Source organism: Camelina sativa, chromosome 4 (genome assembly GCF_030686135.1).
Source record: "Camelina sativa cultivar CO46 ecotype springtype chromosome 4, ASM3068613v1".
Taxonomy (NCBI): domain Eukaryota; kingdom Viridiplantae; phylum Streptophyta; class Magnoliopsida; order Brassicales; family Brassicaceae; genus Camelina; species Camelina sativa.
In genome coordinates, this window is record NC_141883.1 from 6,661,917 (window position 1) to 6,677,374 (window position 15,458).

Here is a 15,458-nt window from a genome sequence, read left to right on the forward strand (position 1 = left end):
TCCGTCTTAGGGCTAATATTAATGTAATTAATATAATTTATTTTAACATCAGTTTCTATATATTGATGTAAATTTTGTATCATTTTTAAAAGTGATCTTACCAAAAAATTAGTAGATACATCAATCATCAAAATGATGTAAATATATTTTTAAATCAATTTTTCTAAAGTGATACAAACTAATAGGACTTGAATCAGTTTTATTTAAATGATGTCAAACTAATTAATTATAACATCAGTTAATATAATTGATGCTTAGTTGATTCATTTATAAATAACTAATTTAAAATAATATCACTTAATTTTGTGATACCATTTAAGTGATACAATACACCTATTTTTTTGTAGTTACTTGTGTAAGCTCTTTGGATCCTGAAAAGTCTAAGGTGTAAAGAGTGACATGACTTTCGGTTTGAAAATTTCGAGTTTTCCTAACCCTCGCCGGCCATGCGGTGATAATCAATGAACATGAAACCACTTTGGGATCTCTGATGGATAAACTGGCGAAGAAGTTCCTAACATGGTGCAAAGCGGTTTCAAGAAGAATTGAGATCTTTCAATTTTTATGTATAAATTTTCTTTATTTTGATATTAATCGTTTGTGTTTTTTTGGTCGTGAATTTTGTAAAATTTATTTGTTATATCAGTTGGGAGGAAATATAATAATTCTTTTTGCTTATTAACATAAAAATTGACAATAATTAAATAATTTATTAATACTATTAATATCGAATTTTAGAAATTACACAATTAATAGAATTATTTATGAAAACTAACACTAATTTTAAAATCAATTATTTATAATTGATAGGAATAATTATCATCGGTTACTGTAAATGATATTAAAAATTACGGAGTAAAACTTACACTTATTTAAACATCAGTTTAACTAAGTGATATAAATACTAATATCACTTAAATAAATTGATATAAATGTTGACATCAATTTTAAATAAATGATATATATTTACATTGATTACAATAATTGATGTAAAAATTTTGAATATTAACATCGATTCGATATAAATCTATACAAAATATTTGCATCAACAAAATGTAAATTATTTATTAAAGTGATGTAAATTATTTTTGCATCATTTAAAACTAATGCAAAAATATAAAATAAATGATGTACTTTTTTTGTAGTGGTCGTATAGGGTTTTTTTTTTTTAAATATATTTGTTTCCAAACTTGGATTAGATATACTGTATACATATGAAAATTTATTCTTAGCAGGTCGATTTAACCGGATATATATATAGAGGATTATCCTAAAGCTGAAAAAAAAACTATACAAAAAGATTAATATATAAAAAGAGAAAGATGTTTTTGGCACACAGGTGCGCAGCGGTGTAGATGCGTCGAGAGGAGAGCAATAGTTAATCGAATGTTTTGTTTGTTTTTGTTTAAATATGTACGGTGGAGAGAAGAAGGCAAAGAAGATCAGGTAAAGAATGAAACTTGGAAATCATGCAAAGCCACACCTCTCCCTTCAACACATTCTTACGTGTCCTTTTCTCTTCACTCCAAAGCTCCATCTACTACAAAATTTGTATTTCAATCCATTTATATATATGTTCTTTTAGACTTATCTCTTATACCCCCTTTGTGTTCTGTTACACTTTTCCCCTTAGTTCTGTTACCACTTTGCTCTTTAGTTATAGATCATATCAGTCGATATGGCGAATGTGGACCGTGATAGGCGTGGGCATGTCGACCGTACTGACAAACGTGCTCATCTTCAGCCGTCCTACGAAGATGATGTCGGTTACGGTGGTTATGGCGGTTATGGTGCTGGTTCTGATTTTAAGAGTCGCGGCCCCTCCACTAACCAAGTATTATTTTGTGCTTCCTTTAGTTTTTCATTTTTCCTTTCCTCTAAACTAATCACTCACTCGAAACTATGTAACGATTTTCTGAAAACTTAAAATAGAAAAAAAAATGAAATAGTAAAGAATCATGAGTCTCGAACTAATTAGACATCATGTGATTAGTCCATATATTTTTTTTTTGGCAACTGATTAGTCCATATTATTTTCCAAGTCTTAGGATTTTCTTTTTCTTTTTCTTTCACATATGCAATCATTTCTTGGAAATAAATAAAATTTTAAATCAGGGTTATACGGCGTCACTTGTATGTTTAATAGATCATGGTCATGCATGCATGCATATAATAGGATCATTTCTAGAGGTTTATTGGTCGCTTTTAACATTTTGAGTTTTTGACATTAGAAAAGGTCTAAATATATATATATATATATATATATATATATATATTTTAACAAAAGAAAAGGTCTAAATAAAGAACACTTATTAAATGTACACATGCAGATCATGGCCCTTATAGCGGGAGTTCCCATCGGTGGCACACTGCTAACCCTAGCTGGGCTCACTCTCGCCGGTTCGGTGATCGGCTTGCTGGTCTCCATTCCCCTCTTCCTTCTCTTTAGTCCGGTGATCGTCCCAGCGGCTCTCACTATCGGGCTCGCTGTGACCGGAATCTTGGCTTCTGGGTTGTTTGGGCTGACGGGTCTGAGCTCTGTCTCGTGGGTCTTAAACTATCTCCGAGGGAGGAGTGATACAATGCCAGAGCAATTGGACTACGCTAAGCGACGTATGGCTGATGCGGTAGGCTATGCTGGTATGAAGGGAAAAGAGATGGGCCAGTATGTGCAAGATAAGGCACATGAGGCTCGTGATACTGAACTCACTACTGAGACCCATGAACCGGGTAAAGCAAGGAGGAATATAACATAAATATTGCGTGAGTCTTTTTGGAAGGCGATAATGTAATTTTACCTTTTATGTTATATGTCCCAGTTTCTTTCTTCTTTTTAGAATATATATCTTGTGTACCGTGCACGTTCGTTTTGTCTTGTCCAAATAAAAACCCTTGTTAGTTAAATAATAAATGAAAATAAACATGTTTTTTTTTCGAGATAACCAGAAACTTCATACTATTTTTTGTTTTTGTTTTGGGTGAGTAGTTTTCTTGCATTTTTTTATTTAATTACCAACTAGAGAGTCAAACTGGAATCATAATCAATCATAACCTTCGATTTCTCAACCATTAGTTGAGTACAAAATTAGTTGAAAACCATCATTGAGTGAAGGAAGGACACCATTTGGATACTAAGCCGAGAGAAGAAGATCAAATGTCTTGTTCGATCGAGGCCTCCCGAAAGAACATTTTGGATAATGAGGCCATCGACACATCGATGATGATAGAACCTTTTGGAATGTAGCTCGGAAGAGAGTTAGGGCGTTCAAGTGAAAATTAGACCGCAATGGTGATGCGATTTTAATCTTGCCATATTTCGTAGATATAAGCTTGCCATTCTTGAAGAAATGCCATGCAAGTGTTCTCTTTTCAACCAAGGAAGCTGATTAATTACTGTATCTTTTTTTTTATTGTATATATATATATATATATATATATATTAGTTCTAGGATGACATGATCAAACGAAGCTTTCGGGTAAGATGCTGCCAGATTTTATTGGAAAAGGGGTAGTCGGAAAACAAATAGTCGTAGTTCACAAAGATGAGCCACATAAGGCATGTTTGTTTGATGTGTTTAATTATGCCCCAAGAGGTTACTTGATCCACCATATATATTATTGTGGGATTTCTTGTCCAATATGAACAACTAGGTCGTTGTGGTTGCATGGCCATGCACCGGGAAGTACCATGTCCATATATAAAGGGATTTCTTATATATTTAAGTACACGTATTCAACTAATATCATTTCAATTTTTGAAATTAACCCTTTTTGTAGTGGGACTGATGTTTTGTGCCAAACAGGGAAGCCCACAGGACGTAAAGTAAGGTTAAGATGCAAAAATATTTAAACTATCAGTCATTTACTCATTTATATATTGACAGAACGGGAAGTTTTTTCGTCGTGATTTATAAGTGTCAACTTTGGTGTTGTTACCGTTGCTTCTAGGGAAAAGGTCGCTTATATTATATCTTTGGACTGTGGAAAATTGAGATTATATAAAAGAATGCGTAGACATGAATTGCAAAGTTAAGACAAATGATACCTTCGATCTATTAACCTTAGACGACTTTTTGAGGTTCTTATTTACTTGCATTTATGTGGCATGTAAAGCCTTCTTCTTGGCTTGATGCGCGGTGCTCCTTCACTATTTTTAAAATCACCTTTTTAATCGTGCTCTTTGCAAAATTTCCGACATGACAAACAACCACAAAAATTCATAATTAATTTATATCATCAAATAATTTTAGTCCAAAAGTAGAAGTAAAAGAGAAAAAGTCTTCTAGCAATCATTTTGACACGCAGTTTTTGATAGACCAAAATTATGATCACAAACTTGTTGTGTCGTAGTTATGTCTCTTCCAATTCTTAGCAGTGAAGAATTGTACCTTTTTACCACACCATCTTTTCCTCTCTTAGCTTGAATCACTGCTCTCGTTATTCTCTGCTTTTTTCACCGTACCCAAACTCTCTTTCGACCTCATAAGCTCCACAAACGAACACATCACAATAGTTACTCTCTTCCTTTGAGTACGTGAGAGAGTCAGGAGACAGAGTGTTAAGATCCCACATTGGTAGAGATATGGGAGAGAGTGGTAATATATAAGTGTTTATGGATTTCTCTCCTTATAACCTAGGTTTTGGGAAATATAAACGATGGTCCCGCTCCATAATAGCCGTCGTGAAACAGTTTTGATGCATTGAAGAGAACTTAAGGATTCAGAATGTCCAAAAGCAAAGAAATCAGTTGGAGTTAAATATGTGGACAAAAAATGAAACGGTTTAATTTTAAGGATTTTAAGATTGTGAATCGTTGATTTGGAAAATGTTTTCGAAGAATCGATCACATGACGAAGGGAGAATGTGTGATGGCTCGGTCTCGGGCCTCCTGCCAAAAAGCTTCAAGAACTAATTTTTCTCGCGACTAGGTGGTGCTTTACAATCTGCAATTGCCTTTCTTTAGATATGCACCACCGAAAACTTTGGTTTAATTACCGCTTTATGCTTCCATATCTTTACTTTTTTTTTTTTTTTTTTTTTTTTTTTTTTTTTGACATGGAACCATTAATTAGTATAGGTTTCTAATGATCTAATCTGTGACATTATCAATGAAATATTTATAATTTAGGAAATAAAGATCGTAGAAATGTGTAAATGGACCTAATGGTGATTATGATTTCGTTTCATTTAATATAACTTTTACTTTTTTTTATTACTTTAAATTATAGGACATAAACCACGTGCAATCATATTAGTGGCTAGGTGACTTGTGTGCTTAATTAGGCTAAGAATTTGTTTGAAAAAAAGAAAAAAAAAATTAGGCTAAGAATTCGACTTATTATTTTTGACGGAGAACAAAAATAATTGTTGAGGATCATCGGATGAGCGAATCAGTGGAGTACAATGGAGTCAACGAGCACGGATGGAAGAAAGTAGTGTCCCGGAAGCGGAAGCAAAAAGCAGCGAACGGAAACCTAGCAAACGGCGATAAACCGAACGGTGCGACGGCGACTGCGAATGAAAACCTAGCTTACAGCGATCATAACGTGGAGGTTGATGAATCGAATCTGAAGGAGGAAAAAGAAGAAAAAACGGATTGGGAAGTGTCTCTTTCCAAAGCTTTGGCAAAGATTGCTCCATCAGATATTGGCGATTTCCTCGTCAAAGTACTGGTACGTTCAGGCGATGATGATGTCTCTCAAGTGTACTTAGTTGTCATCTTAAATGATCAATATTTTTGTTTATTTGTTAACAAATATATATAGCCAACGGATCCGGATGTATCGACTTTGCGGCTAGCAAAATTTCTCGACTTCTATGAGGATGCACTTTCCGGAGTACCATGTCCATGGCGTGCGATGCTCCAGGAGGAAGATTTGCCCAACCTGTTCAATGTGCTTCATGTGAGCTACTATTTTTGTTTTTCTTTTTCTTGTGAATCAAAATTCTCTACCTACGCCAGATTCATCCAATGATTATATATATATACAGGTTCCTTTATCTTGTATTCCTGAACCTCTCTACAAAGCATCAGTCGATTGGCTCGACAGACTAGTTCCAGACTTTCGTTCACGCTGTAGCTTTGTCTTGTTGACGTTTAATTATATTATCTGTGATTTATATATACAACGAGGAGGAGTTTTCCATGCTGAAGATGTTTGTCCAGGATATTATAAACCAGGTCATCCTTGCGTAGCTGAGGTAAATTATCATTTCGCTTTCACTTATGTCTGTGACTCTCTCTCTCTCTCTCTCTCTCTCTCTCTCTCTCTCTCTCTTATTAAATCTGTGTATCTACTTACATTTTGTTTGCACTATATTATATTTGTTTTACGATTTAGGTGTCAATATGTGTTACATTAGCAATGATGTTGCGCAGCGATCCTCTTCCCTTCACTAGTGTTTTGCCCACCCTGCGGAGCAAGCGTCAGTATCATGGACCCTGCCGGATTCCGGTTACAATTTGGTTTATAGCGCAGGTTCCTTCGCGTGATCCCTTTTAATTTTTATGTGAACTAGGACCTAGAGTTTTGCAATTGTTTGTGTGTGTTTCTGTATTCTGATTGTAATATATATATATAATATACGTGGACAGGCCTCCCAAGATAATTTACCTGTAGGCTTGTATTCATGGGTGCATAACTTGTTACCACTAGTCTCTGAAAACCCTCAGTCAAGTGATCCCATCCTAAAGCTGGTTGAGAAGTAAGTCAAAAGTGTTTCTTGTGGTCTCCTCCTTAATTAATTTGCTATATATAGACAGATAGATATATATATACAATCATATCTGATCTTGTTTTTGTTCATTGCAATACTCTTTTATCAGAATTCTGGCGAAACCTCATGCTCAAACCATACTTGTAAATGCTCCTCTTTTGGATGGAACGCCAGTGATTCCACCTCATTCATTTGAGACCTTGCTGCGGCTTACATTCCCTGCCACATCCGCAAGAGAAGAGGTAGGTAATTGGACTTATATTTTATAGAAACAAAAACCTTGTTGCGTCTATGGAATATTCTGATCACAAGGGTATGTATGCACACAGACTACTACTAGTAGGTTTGAGGCAATTTATCCCTCGTTGAAGGAAGTAGCTCTTGCTAAGACATCAGAAAACAAAGCGATAAAACAGATATTCACTTTATCTTTGAAATTATCTGGAGAAGGTATTATTAATTAGTAACAAACTAAACCTTGAATTCATATAGAGTTGTAATCTGTAACCGTTGTTGTTGTTGGCAGACAATCCAGTTTTAGCAAAGGAAGCTACCGCAATCGCTATCCGGTCTCTGACCGAAATCGTTGATTGCTGGAACCACTGGGAGAATATCTACGAGGAGAATCTAAAAGAGAGTCTTACTTTACTTAAAAAGCTTCTAAGCCGATGCAAGAACAGTCCACTAAGAAGCAAGGCAATGATTCAACATATATTCACTTTTTCTTTGAGATTAGCTCGAGAAGGTATTAATTAGTAACTATATCCAAACCTTGATGAATCCTTGAGTTTTCTGCTGCTTCCCTTCTCTTTATTCTCCAAGTTGCTAGAGTTCTCATATTTTTGTTACCGTTGTTTCTAGGAAATCCTGTTTTACCCCAGCAAGCTACAGCCATTGCTATCGGGTCTCTGACCATTATCCTTGATTACTGGAAGCACTGGGACAATCTCTGTGAGGAGAATCTAAAAGCTTGTGTTTCTCTTCTTAAAAATCTTGTAGAGAGATGTGAAGATCATCATTCCCTCAAAGGATCACCATCACCACTGAGTGAAGAATATACTTTTCTTACCTATTCAATAGGAAGCAAGGCAATCAAACAAGTCACTCTAGAGATATTCAGTTTGTCTTTGAAATCAGCTAAACAAGTTACAGGAAATCCTGTTTTAGCCGAGGAAGCTACATCAATCGCTATCTGGTCTCTGACCGAAAACGTTGATTGCTGGAAGCGCTGGGACAATCTCTATAATAAGAACCTGAAAGTTAGTGTTGCTCTTCTTAAAAAGCTTGTAGACGAATGGAAGGATCATTCCCTCAAATTGACATCATCACCAAGTGATACTCTCACTCTCAGTCAAACTATTAAGAGCTTCATGCTAAAGGTAATTAATTACCTCTTATTATTCTAAGCTAACTAATTTCTTCACCTTCCACTCAGTTGTAATTTCATCTCGTAAGTAACCTGTGATGTTTTTAGAACAAAAAAGCCGTCACTGGAAGAAAAGCCAAAGCTTCTCTTTTTAAAGAAGCTGACGAATCCTGCAAAGTGATATCTAGGAGACTCCCTCGTGGAAGTATCAGCCTCAAAGGTACAACCATTACTCTTGTGGTTCTAGTTGCTACTGTGGTTCTAGTCGCTGTCGCACTTGTTCTATATTCCAACCCGTAGGATGCTACAGCCGAGCTGCACCTATAGGTCCAAAATGCAAACATCCCATCTTTCAAAAACTTATTAAAAGAGAGGAGAAAAGAAAAAACAAAAACTGAGGAAGAAGATAAATAGAGAGAGCCAGAGAGGCATAACTCCTTATTGTCGTAAGGGTTTCGTTTGTATGTTCGGTTTATTTTGTTTTGAGTTTGATAGTCTGATTATGTTAGAAAATACAGCCGTAAGCCGAAGAAATTAAGAACTTAAGAAAATGAATCCAAAATATATATACACTAGAGTCTTAAGATCTATGTTGCATAGAAACTCTTTTTGAGGTGCGTTTCTCGTTTCCGAAATGTTTCAGAAATAGAAACTCGGAAACAAGTCACAGAAACACGATTCCTAAAAATCTCTGTTTGGAAACACGATGGAAACTCCGTTTCCGTTTTGGAAACGCGACGAAAACTCTTTTTTATAATTTCAAAATTTAATAAATAAATAATTTGAAAATATAAGTATTAATGATACATATAATGAAAAACAAAATAATATAATTAGTAGCTTAAAAGTTAAAATCCCTAAATATATGGCGATGCTGGTCAAAAAACTGATTTTGAACGTTTATTTTTTTACAGTTTTACTTTTAACTAAACTATTTAATATTTCTGTTTTGAATTTGTGTTGTTTCAGATTTTTTTTAATATGGTTTTTATGTTTGGAGACTTATTATACCTATATATATATATATCTGTAGACATATATATATATATATATATATACGTTTCCTACACGTTTCCATTACTTAATTTTTGAAAAAAAATCGTTTCCCGTTTCCGAAACGTTTCGTTTCCGCGTATCCGTTTCCATTTCCATGCAACCTAGCTTAAGATATTAAAATAGACCGTTCTTAAAATAGATATTCTTAAAAATGCAATCGTAAGATATTAAAATCCATAGTATATACATCAAGTGAATCTGAATCCCCATCAGTTGCTGGAAAACAATGGTGTCTTGGACGCTGGGAAGAAAAAAGAAGACAACATAAACTCTAAATACATGTCGACGAAGACGCAGAAGTGCCTAAGTTCTAAGTGTATATTATACATGGTTGAAACTAGGTATACCAAAATTAAATAGTAACCATATTTCGGGCCATAACGGTATAAAATAGTTAAAAATCGTAACAGTTAACCGTAAATATATAGTTAAATTATATTAACCATAACCGTATCAAAATCTTTAGTTCACCTCATAGTTAAACCATAATTTGTTAACCGTACCATTTTAAAAACGTAATAAAATATACTAATAGTTATTTATTTAATATGAATCATATGATATTTAGAAATATGAGTACACACTAAAAGAACATATTAATTATAAATAAATAATATCAATTTTATTATATCATCAAATAATATCAATCATATCATATTATAAAATAGCCGTAACCGCTTCAACCAAAACTGTATGGTTAATAAACCGTTTAATAAACGGTTAAACAAAATTTTTAACTGTAACTGATGGTTAATAAACCGTAACTATGATAATCGTAACCGATGCTTGTTGTTGCTGTTGGTTTCAGATTCTTTCTAGCCGAACGGAGGAGACACAAACAAAGCTTCTTCATCAAGTATCACACTTTGTGATGCATAACCGGCGATTAGGAATGGTGGGAGTATGTGAATTCTTGGAGCCGTTCTTGAATTTCACAGTACTTCGGATTCCACTTGCAGATTCGTCGTCATCGTTGTTTGAGAGGGAATTGATTTCATCGATGGCTTCTCTTTGATGCTCATCCCGCCACGAATCTCTGCTGATATTCGGATTGCTTATGCGTTGCCTAAAATATATACCGGGGAAATATTTGCAAGCAAGTATACATGATTTCGCAGGACAATAATGGGGTGTGATATTAGGATCCAGTTCTAAATTTCTAATACCTTTCAATCAAAGATCATGATTCATGAGCAGTATAGAGCTTGTAATGTATGAAACTTTTCCTGCTTTAGAATCTCATCAACATCATATTAAAATCACTTCTCTTTCTGACCTAACAGCGTCCGGCGTAGATATGTAAGACAGAAAAAACTTCCTGGTAATAAGATTGAAAAGCTGGTGGATGTGATACGTCAGGTCATCTTCCTTGCAGGTGTAGTTCAGCTAAACTAGTCCTTAAATTGTTAACACAATTAGTGAAAAAGTGACTTTCTTGGAATAAATAAATAAAAAATTGAGAGGGGAATTTTTACTTGTGCCTTTTTTTTGTGCCTAATCACTAACTTAGCTTGTTAGTAATTTTTACTTGTGCCTTTTTCTTTTGCCTAATCACTAAATATTTCTCATATCTTTCAGGTTTTGTGTAGTAGTAAAAACACTCTTGTAAAAGGAGCCTGTGGCGTTGGATTGGTTTTTTCATGCCAAAATCTACGAGCTCTGATTGGACAGGGACTCCTACTAGAACTAAGAAGAACGGCTCCTAGGGAGGATACTGAGGTTGCTATCTTCAATATTACATTGTTTCCTGCACACTCCGTGTGATATCCTAGAAAGCTTGTCTTCACACTGTTCCCACATGGAAAGGAAAACAATGTTATAGGTTCACCTAAGCTGTTGGTCAGACAATGTTATATGATTTTGATGATGATACATGGGGTATAGCTCGACCCATTATAGGTTTGGGGATGTCAGTTGGTGCTGTATACAAAGTTGAGAAGAAAGACGCTGTTGTAAAGATTAAAAACCTGATTTTATCATGGATCCCATATGCAAATTCTGGTAAGCAAGAATTTGATGACTTTTGAGGACTACATGATGTTTCTTACTCAGCTCATAGGGCAACTCTTTTATTCAAAATATCTTACATTCTTACATAGGAAAAAAATGGAGATGCTAGTATTTAGAGCCATTTTACATAGGAAAAAAATGGAGATGCTAGTATTTAGAGCCATTTTAATTGACCTAATAGCATCAGGAAGTTTACACTCATATCTTCCACTCTCATCCCTCCTAAATACATCTTCATAGTACAAACATATAGAGATACAAACACCAAACAAACAAATACTCAAAATTTATCAGACTATAAATGATACAAAATCTTTAATGTTATCTTCTTTCAGTTTTGGTATCCTTCTCTTTCATTCACATGATGCAAAAAATTTGTTGCCATAATGGTACGGTTTCACATGATGTATCCAGCTATTCCCTTGAGCGTTGAAGTGCCTTTTGTTGTATTTGTTGTTGTAGTCTACAAACTCAGAATCTAGCTTACCTTCCCAACTTTTAGCATCTCCAATAGCTTTTGTAAGACTAATGTTGTCTGAAGTGACAAGCTATTCTTGGGATCATCAGCATAGTCACTAACCTTCTTGAAGAAATCAAGCTTCTTATCATTGTTCCAAACAAAGTGGTGAAGAAGCACTTAATCAGGGGTCAGACTGAAAATAAAGAGTAAATATAGCGAATAATCAGCTATATAAAAGGTGCAAATAATTGCTTAAAAATAAATAAGGCTACAAATGGTTACTTAAAACTGAAAAAATTGAAAATATTAGGTTGTTCAGGTTGAATATTATTCAACTCATTCATCTTGCAAACAAAATCTTTTGTTGCCAACTTAAATATAACATAAAATTATTGAATGATATTTTTAAAAACTTTAATTCCATATACCTAACCCATTTGATGATTCTACCTGTAGTTATAAATTTAGAAAATATACATGAAAAGTTCAACAAAGGTCAAAGTGAATTTATCATAACTAGCATTTTTTATTAACGTAACGTAAGTGTGTAGATCTTGTACATGTATTTAAAGTTAGGTACAAATGATTCACTATTTAACTATGATTTTCTGTATTAATCCTTTTCCATGACCTTTTTGGTTTGGATTAAAAGCCTAAAACTCAAAATTATCTTATCTTCCTTTTTCATTAGATAATTATATCTTATTATATAAAGCTTAGTTTTCAAAGTTAGTAATTCATATATTCACGACATGTGTCAAGTATATCGATAATATTTTGACATGTGTGAAAAAAAATTTTATTTAATAATTATCGGAAAATAAAAAAAATCCTAAGAATATAAGGATTACAATTAATATTTTTGAAAGTATATAAAACCAAAAGTAATCTATTATACCACTAATTCTAACAGGAAATTTATCTATTAAATTACTAATTTCAATAGGAAAATATGTGCAATTAATAAGGAAAATATTTACAATTTAATTGCAATTATTTTTATTATAATCATATAGTAAAAAAAAATTATACAGAAAATGATTAAAGTATGAAAAGGTTCAATGTGCTAAAATTAGTGATTAACATAATGTAAGAAAAATAAGAAATTAATGTAATTTTCTTAAGTTTTTCAATAGGTGAATGATTTGATAGGGTATACAATATTATGTTATTATATAAACCTTGGTTTTCAAAGTTAGCAACTCATGTGATCACGACACGTGTCAATTATAAGAAATTAAAAATGTAAACAATTTAATAAATATAAAAAGATAGTTCATATATGTATATAAAAAATAATACTAATTCTAATTTTAAAATACTAATTCTACAAGAAAAAGAATTAAGAAAATTATACAATTAATTATTAGAATATCATAATTAAATAAATTATACTGTCAATTATTATTCCTATAAGAAAAAGGATTGTAGATACTTACCTTTACATAAATAAATAATTTTCTCGTTATAACGTCTTTGAATTTTTGATTAATTTATGATAATGTTGGACAAATAGTAAAACTATTACTTATGAGATTACAAAATATGAAACAAATATATTTAAGAATTGTTATGAGATAAAATTCGTTCTCAGTTTTTTTTTTTGAGAATTATGTTTCAATAATTTTTAGTTTTTATAAAATATTAAGTAAGGTATAAATTTGATACAATTCACATTTTTCTGATATAAAAATTATAAATATTACTTATTAGGATTGAGTGCATAGAATTAAAATCTAATTTTATTGTCATGTAATAATATACAAAGAAATTGTATTGCAAGATGGAGTGTGTAAACTCCTAATCCGGTTTAAAAAAATCAAATGAAATAAATTAATATTTTGAATACAATTTAAAATTTTACATATTTTTTCTATATCCGCGTTAATACGCGAGCCTAATCTAGTAATATACAAATTACATATCTTAATATCATCTGAGTATCTTTTACATTAAATGACTTTAAAATATCAACATTTAAGTATTTAACTGTCTGATGAAAATTTTCCAACTTAATACGACATTTTTAAATAAAAGTTGGAGTTTTTAAGACAATTTTTTTCTTAGTAATTACTTTGGAATGAATTATGTGAAAAAATAAGAAACATAAATTAGTGGTTTTTCCTAGTGATGTTGTAAGTAATTCTAAATTGGTATACTACATGTTGATAAATTGAAGAATTTACTAATAAAAACAAAAAAAATATCATATACTAGGATTGACTCCTTAGTACCACGAGATAAAAACAAATTAAAAAACAAGAGATATATAATGGTTCTGGTTCACCTTCATTTTTTGTCGCTGCAACAACTACAAGTTCTCTCAATTTCCCGGTTCGGTTGGTTATTTTATTCTAACAATTTTTGGTTTGGTTCAATTTGGTTTGTTTTTTTTACAAATCTATATATAATAGCAATCCGAATAAATGTCACGAAAATTGTGTTTTTTCAATTGTACCTTTTTAGATAATTTTCCAAAAAATTTGTAGGAAATTTCAATTGTATGTTTTACGAAAAGTTGCAATTGTTCATTGTAGCAGTTTTTTTTTGGTAAAGTTGCAACTGATCATTGTAGAGTTGCGTTTATTCGAATATTCGTATCACTATTTACATTTTTTTTGCCATGAGACAAAATAATATAAAATTTCAATCTCAACAGTTTTTAGAGCATTCCAAAATTATTCTCTAGCATTTATTATTTTAAAAGTAAAGAAATTTCTCCAATTCTTGATTTAACAAAAGATTTTTGGAATGATTAATCTAATTTACAACTTTTAGTCAGTTATATATATATATATATAAAATTTAATGAAAATACCTAGAGTTTTTTTCCAAGAGTTAGATGAATTATATAATGAGTTTTTGGATTTGACTTTTGAATATGGTAATAAAGATGTCTTCTATTTACAAGCAGTTTATATGGATTATATACATCGAAATTTGGATGTGCATTAACATTACTACAAAGTCCAGATCTGAAAAGATATGCTCAAGCTATATGGCTATCTTGTACTGTTGTACATTTTCATTTGTATTGGACGCTTTAATTGTAGTAAACGTGAAATGAATCGTTTTAAATTGTATTATTTTCCAGATAAAATTTCAACTGTTAGAAAAAAACAATGATTTGATTCGTCACTTCAATATAAAAGGAGATTCGTTAAATAATTTTTTGTATATATATATATATTTTTTAAATGATACAGTTATGTTTGTTCATTGTAGAGTTGTGTCTTTTACCGTAAAATATTTTTATAATATATTTATTTTTTTAAAAATCATACGGTTGCGTCTATTAATTGTAAAGTTGTGTCTTTTATAATAAAAATCTATATAATAATAACAATCTGAATACATGCCAGTAAATTGCAATTTTTCGTCGTACCTTTTCGTTAAATAATTTCTTTTTTTCTGGAAAAAAGTTATACGGTTGTGTTGTTCATTGTAGAGTTGTGTTTATTACCATAAAAGAAAACCATACAGTTGCTTTTGTTCATTGTAGAGTTATGATTTTTCACCATATTTTATTTACAATTTTTTCATTCCAATAGTTATGTTTATCTAAATGTTTATATCTTTTCGTTCCAATAGTTATGTTTATCTAAATGTTTATATCTTAGATAACTAAAAAATCAATAAATTATTGTTTGCTGACACAAATTTTTTTTTATGCTGAATCTAAATAATATGAATTTTAATATTCATTATCCACCATTATTCTATAATCTAACTAAATATTTTAGAAATGACTATAGTAATATAGAAATTTAATCAACTTTAATTATGTCACTTACAGTTTTGTTTATTTATCAGAATTTTTCGTAAAATATGTGCTTTTTAAGAATTAAG

The 15,458-nt window shown here is 31.7% G+C and overlaps 2 protein-coding genes across 3 annotated transcripts; both read left to right on the forward strand.

Moving 5' to 3' along the window:
• The first annotated feature begins 1,479 nt into the window (after positions 1-1,479).
• LOC104780010 (oleosin 20.3 kDa) lies at positions 1,480-2,942 on the forward strand. Its single transcript, XM_010504469.3, has 2 exons — positions 1,480-1,834; positions 2,331-2,942. Exons 1-2 carry the CDS (start codon positions 1,679-1,681, stop codon positions 2,754-2,756), a joined length of 582 nt encoding a protein of 193 aa, XP_010502771.1. The 5' UTR covers positions 1,480-1,678; the 3' UTR covers positions 2,757-2,942.
• A 2,079-nt stretch (positions 2,943-5,021) lies between these two features.
• LOC104780011 (uncharacterized) lies at positions 5,022-10,416 on the forward strand. Of its 2 annotated transcripts, XM_087510010.1 has the most exons (11): positions 5,022-5,672; positions 5,766-5,903; positions 5,992-6,201; positions 6,342-6,479; positions 6,596-6,705; positions 6,827-6,959; positions 7,047-7,167; positions 7,244-7,462; positions 7,579-8,096; positions 8,192-8,303; positions 9,948-10,416. In XM_087510010.1, exons 1-11 carry the CDS (start codon positions 5,382-5,384, stop codon positions 9,956-9,958), a joined length of 2,001 nt encoding a protein of 666 aa, XP_087366136.1. In that variant the 5' UTR covers positions 5,022-5,381; the 3' UTR covers positions 9,959-10,416. The 2 variants fall into 2 exon arrangements, with proteins under 2 accessions (XP_087366136.1, XP_010502772.2); XM_010504470.3 differs by lacking the exon at positions 9,948-10,416 and having other exon boundaries at positions 8,192-8,671.
• Positions 10,417-15,458: the final 5,042 nt, after the last annotated feature.

Excerpts from the sequence above, each read along its gene's own strand:
- LOC104780010 (XM_010504469.3), top strand. The coding sequence starts at position 1,679 with ATGGCGAATGTGGACCGTGATAGGCGTGGGCATGTCGACCGTACTGAC. Across the intron at positions 1,835-2,330 it reads GCGGCCCCTCCACTAACCAA|ATCATGGCCCTTATAGCGGG; the intron begins GTATTATTTTGT and ends GTACACATGCAG.
- LOC104780011 (XM_010504470.3), top strand. The coding sequence starts at position 5,382 with ATGAGCGAATCAGTGGAGTACAATGGAGTCAACGAGCACGGATGGAAG. Across the intron at positions 6,960-7,046 it reads CCACATCCGCAAGAGAAGAG|ACTACTACTAGTAGGTTTGA; the intron begins GTAGGTAATTGG and ends GTATGCACACAG. Across the intron at positions 7,168-7,243 it reads TTTGAAATTATCTGGAGAAG|ACAATCCAGTTTTAGCAAAG; the intron begins GTATTATTAATT and ends TGTTGTTGGCAG.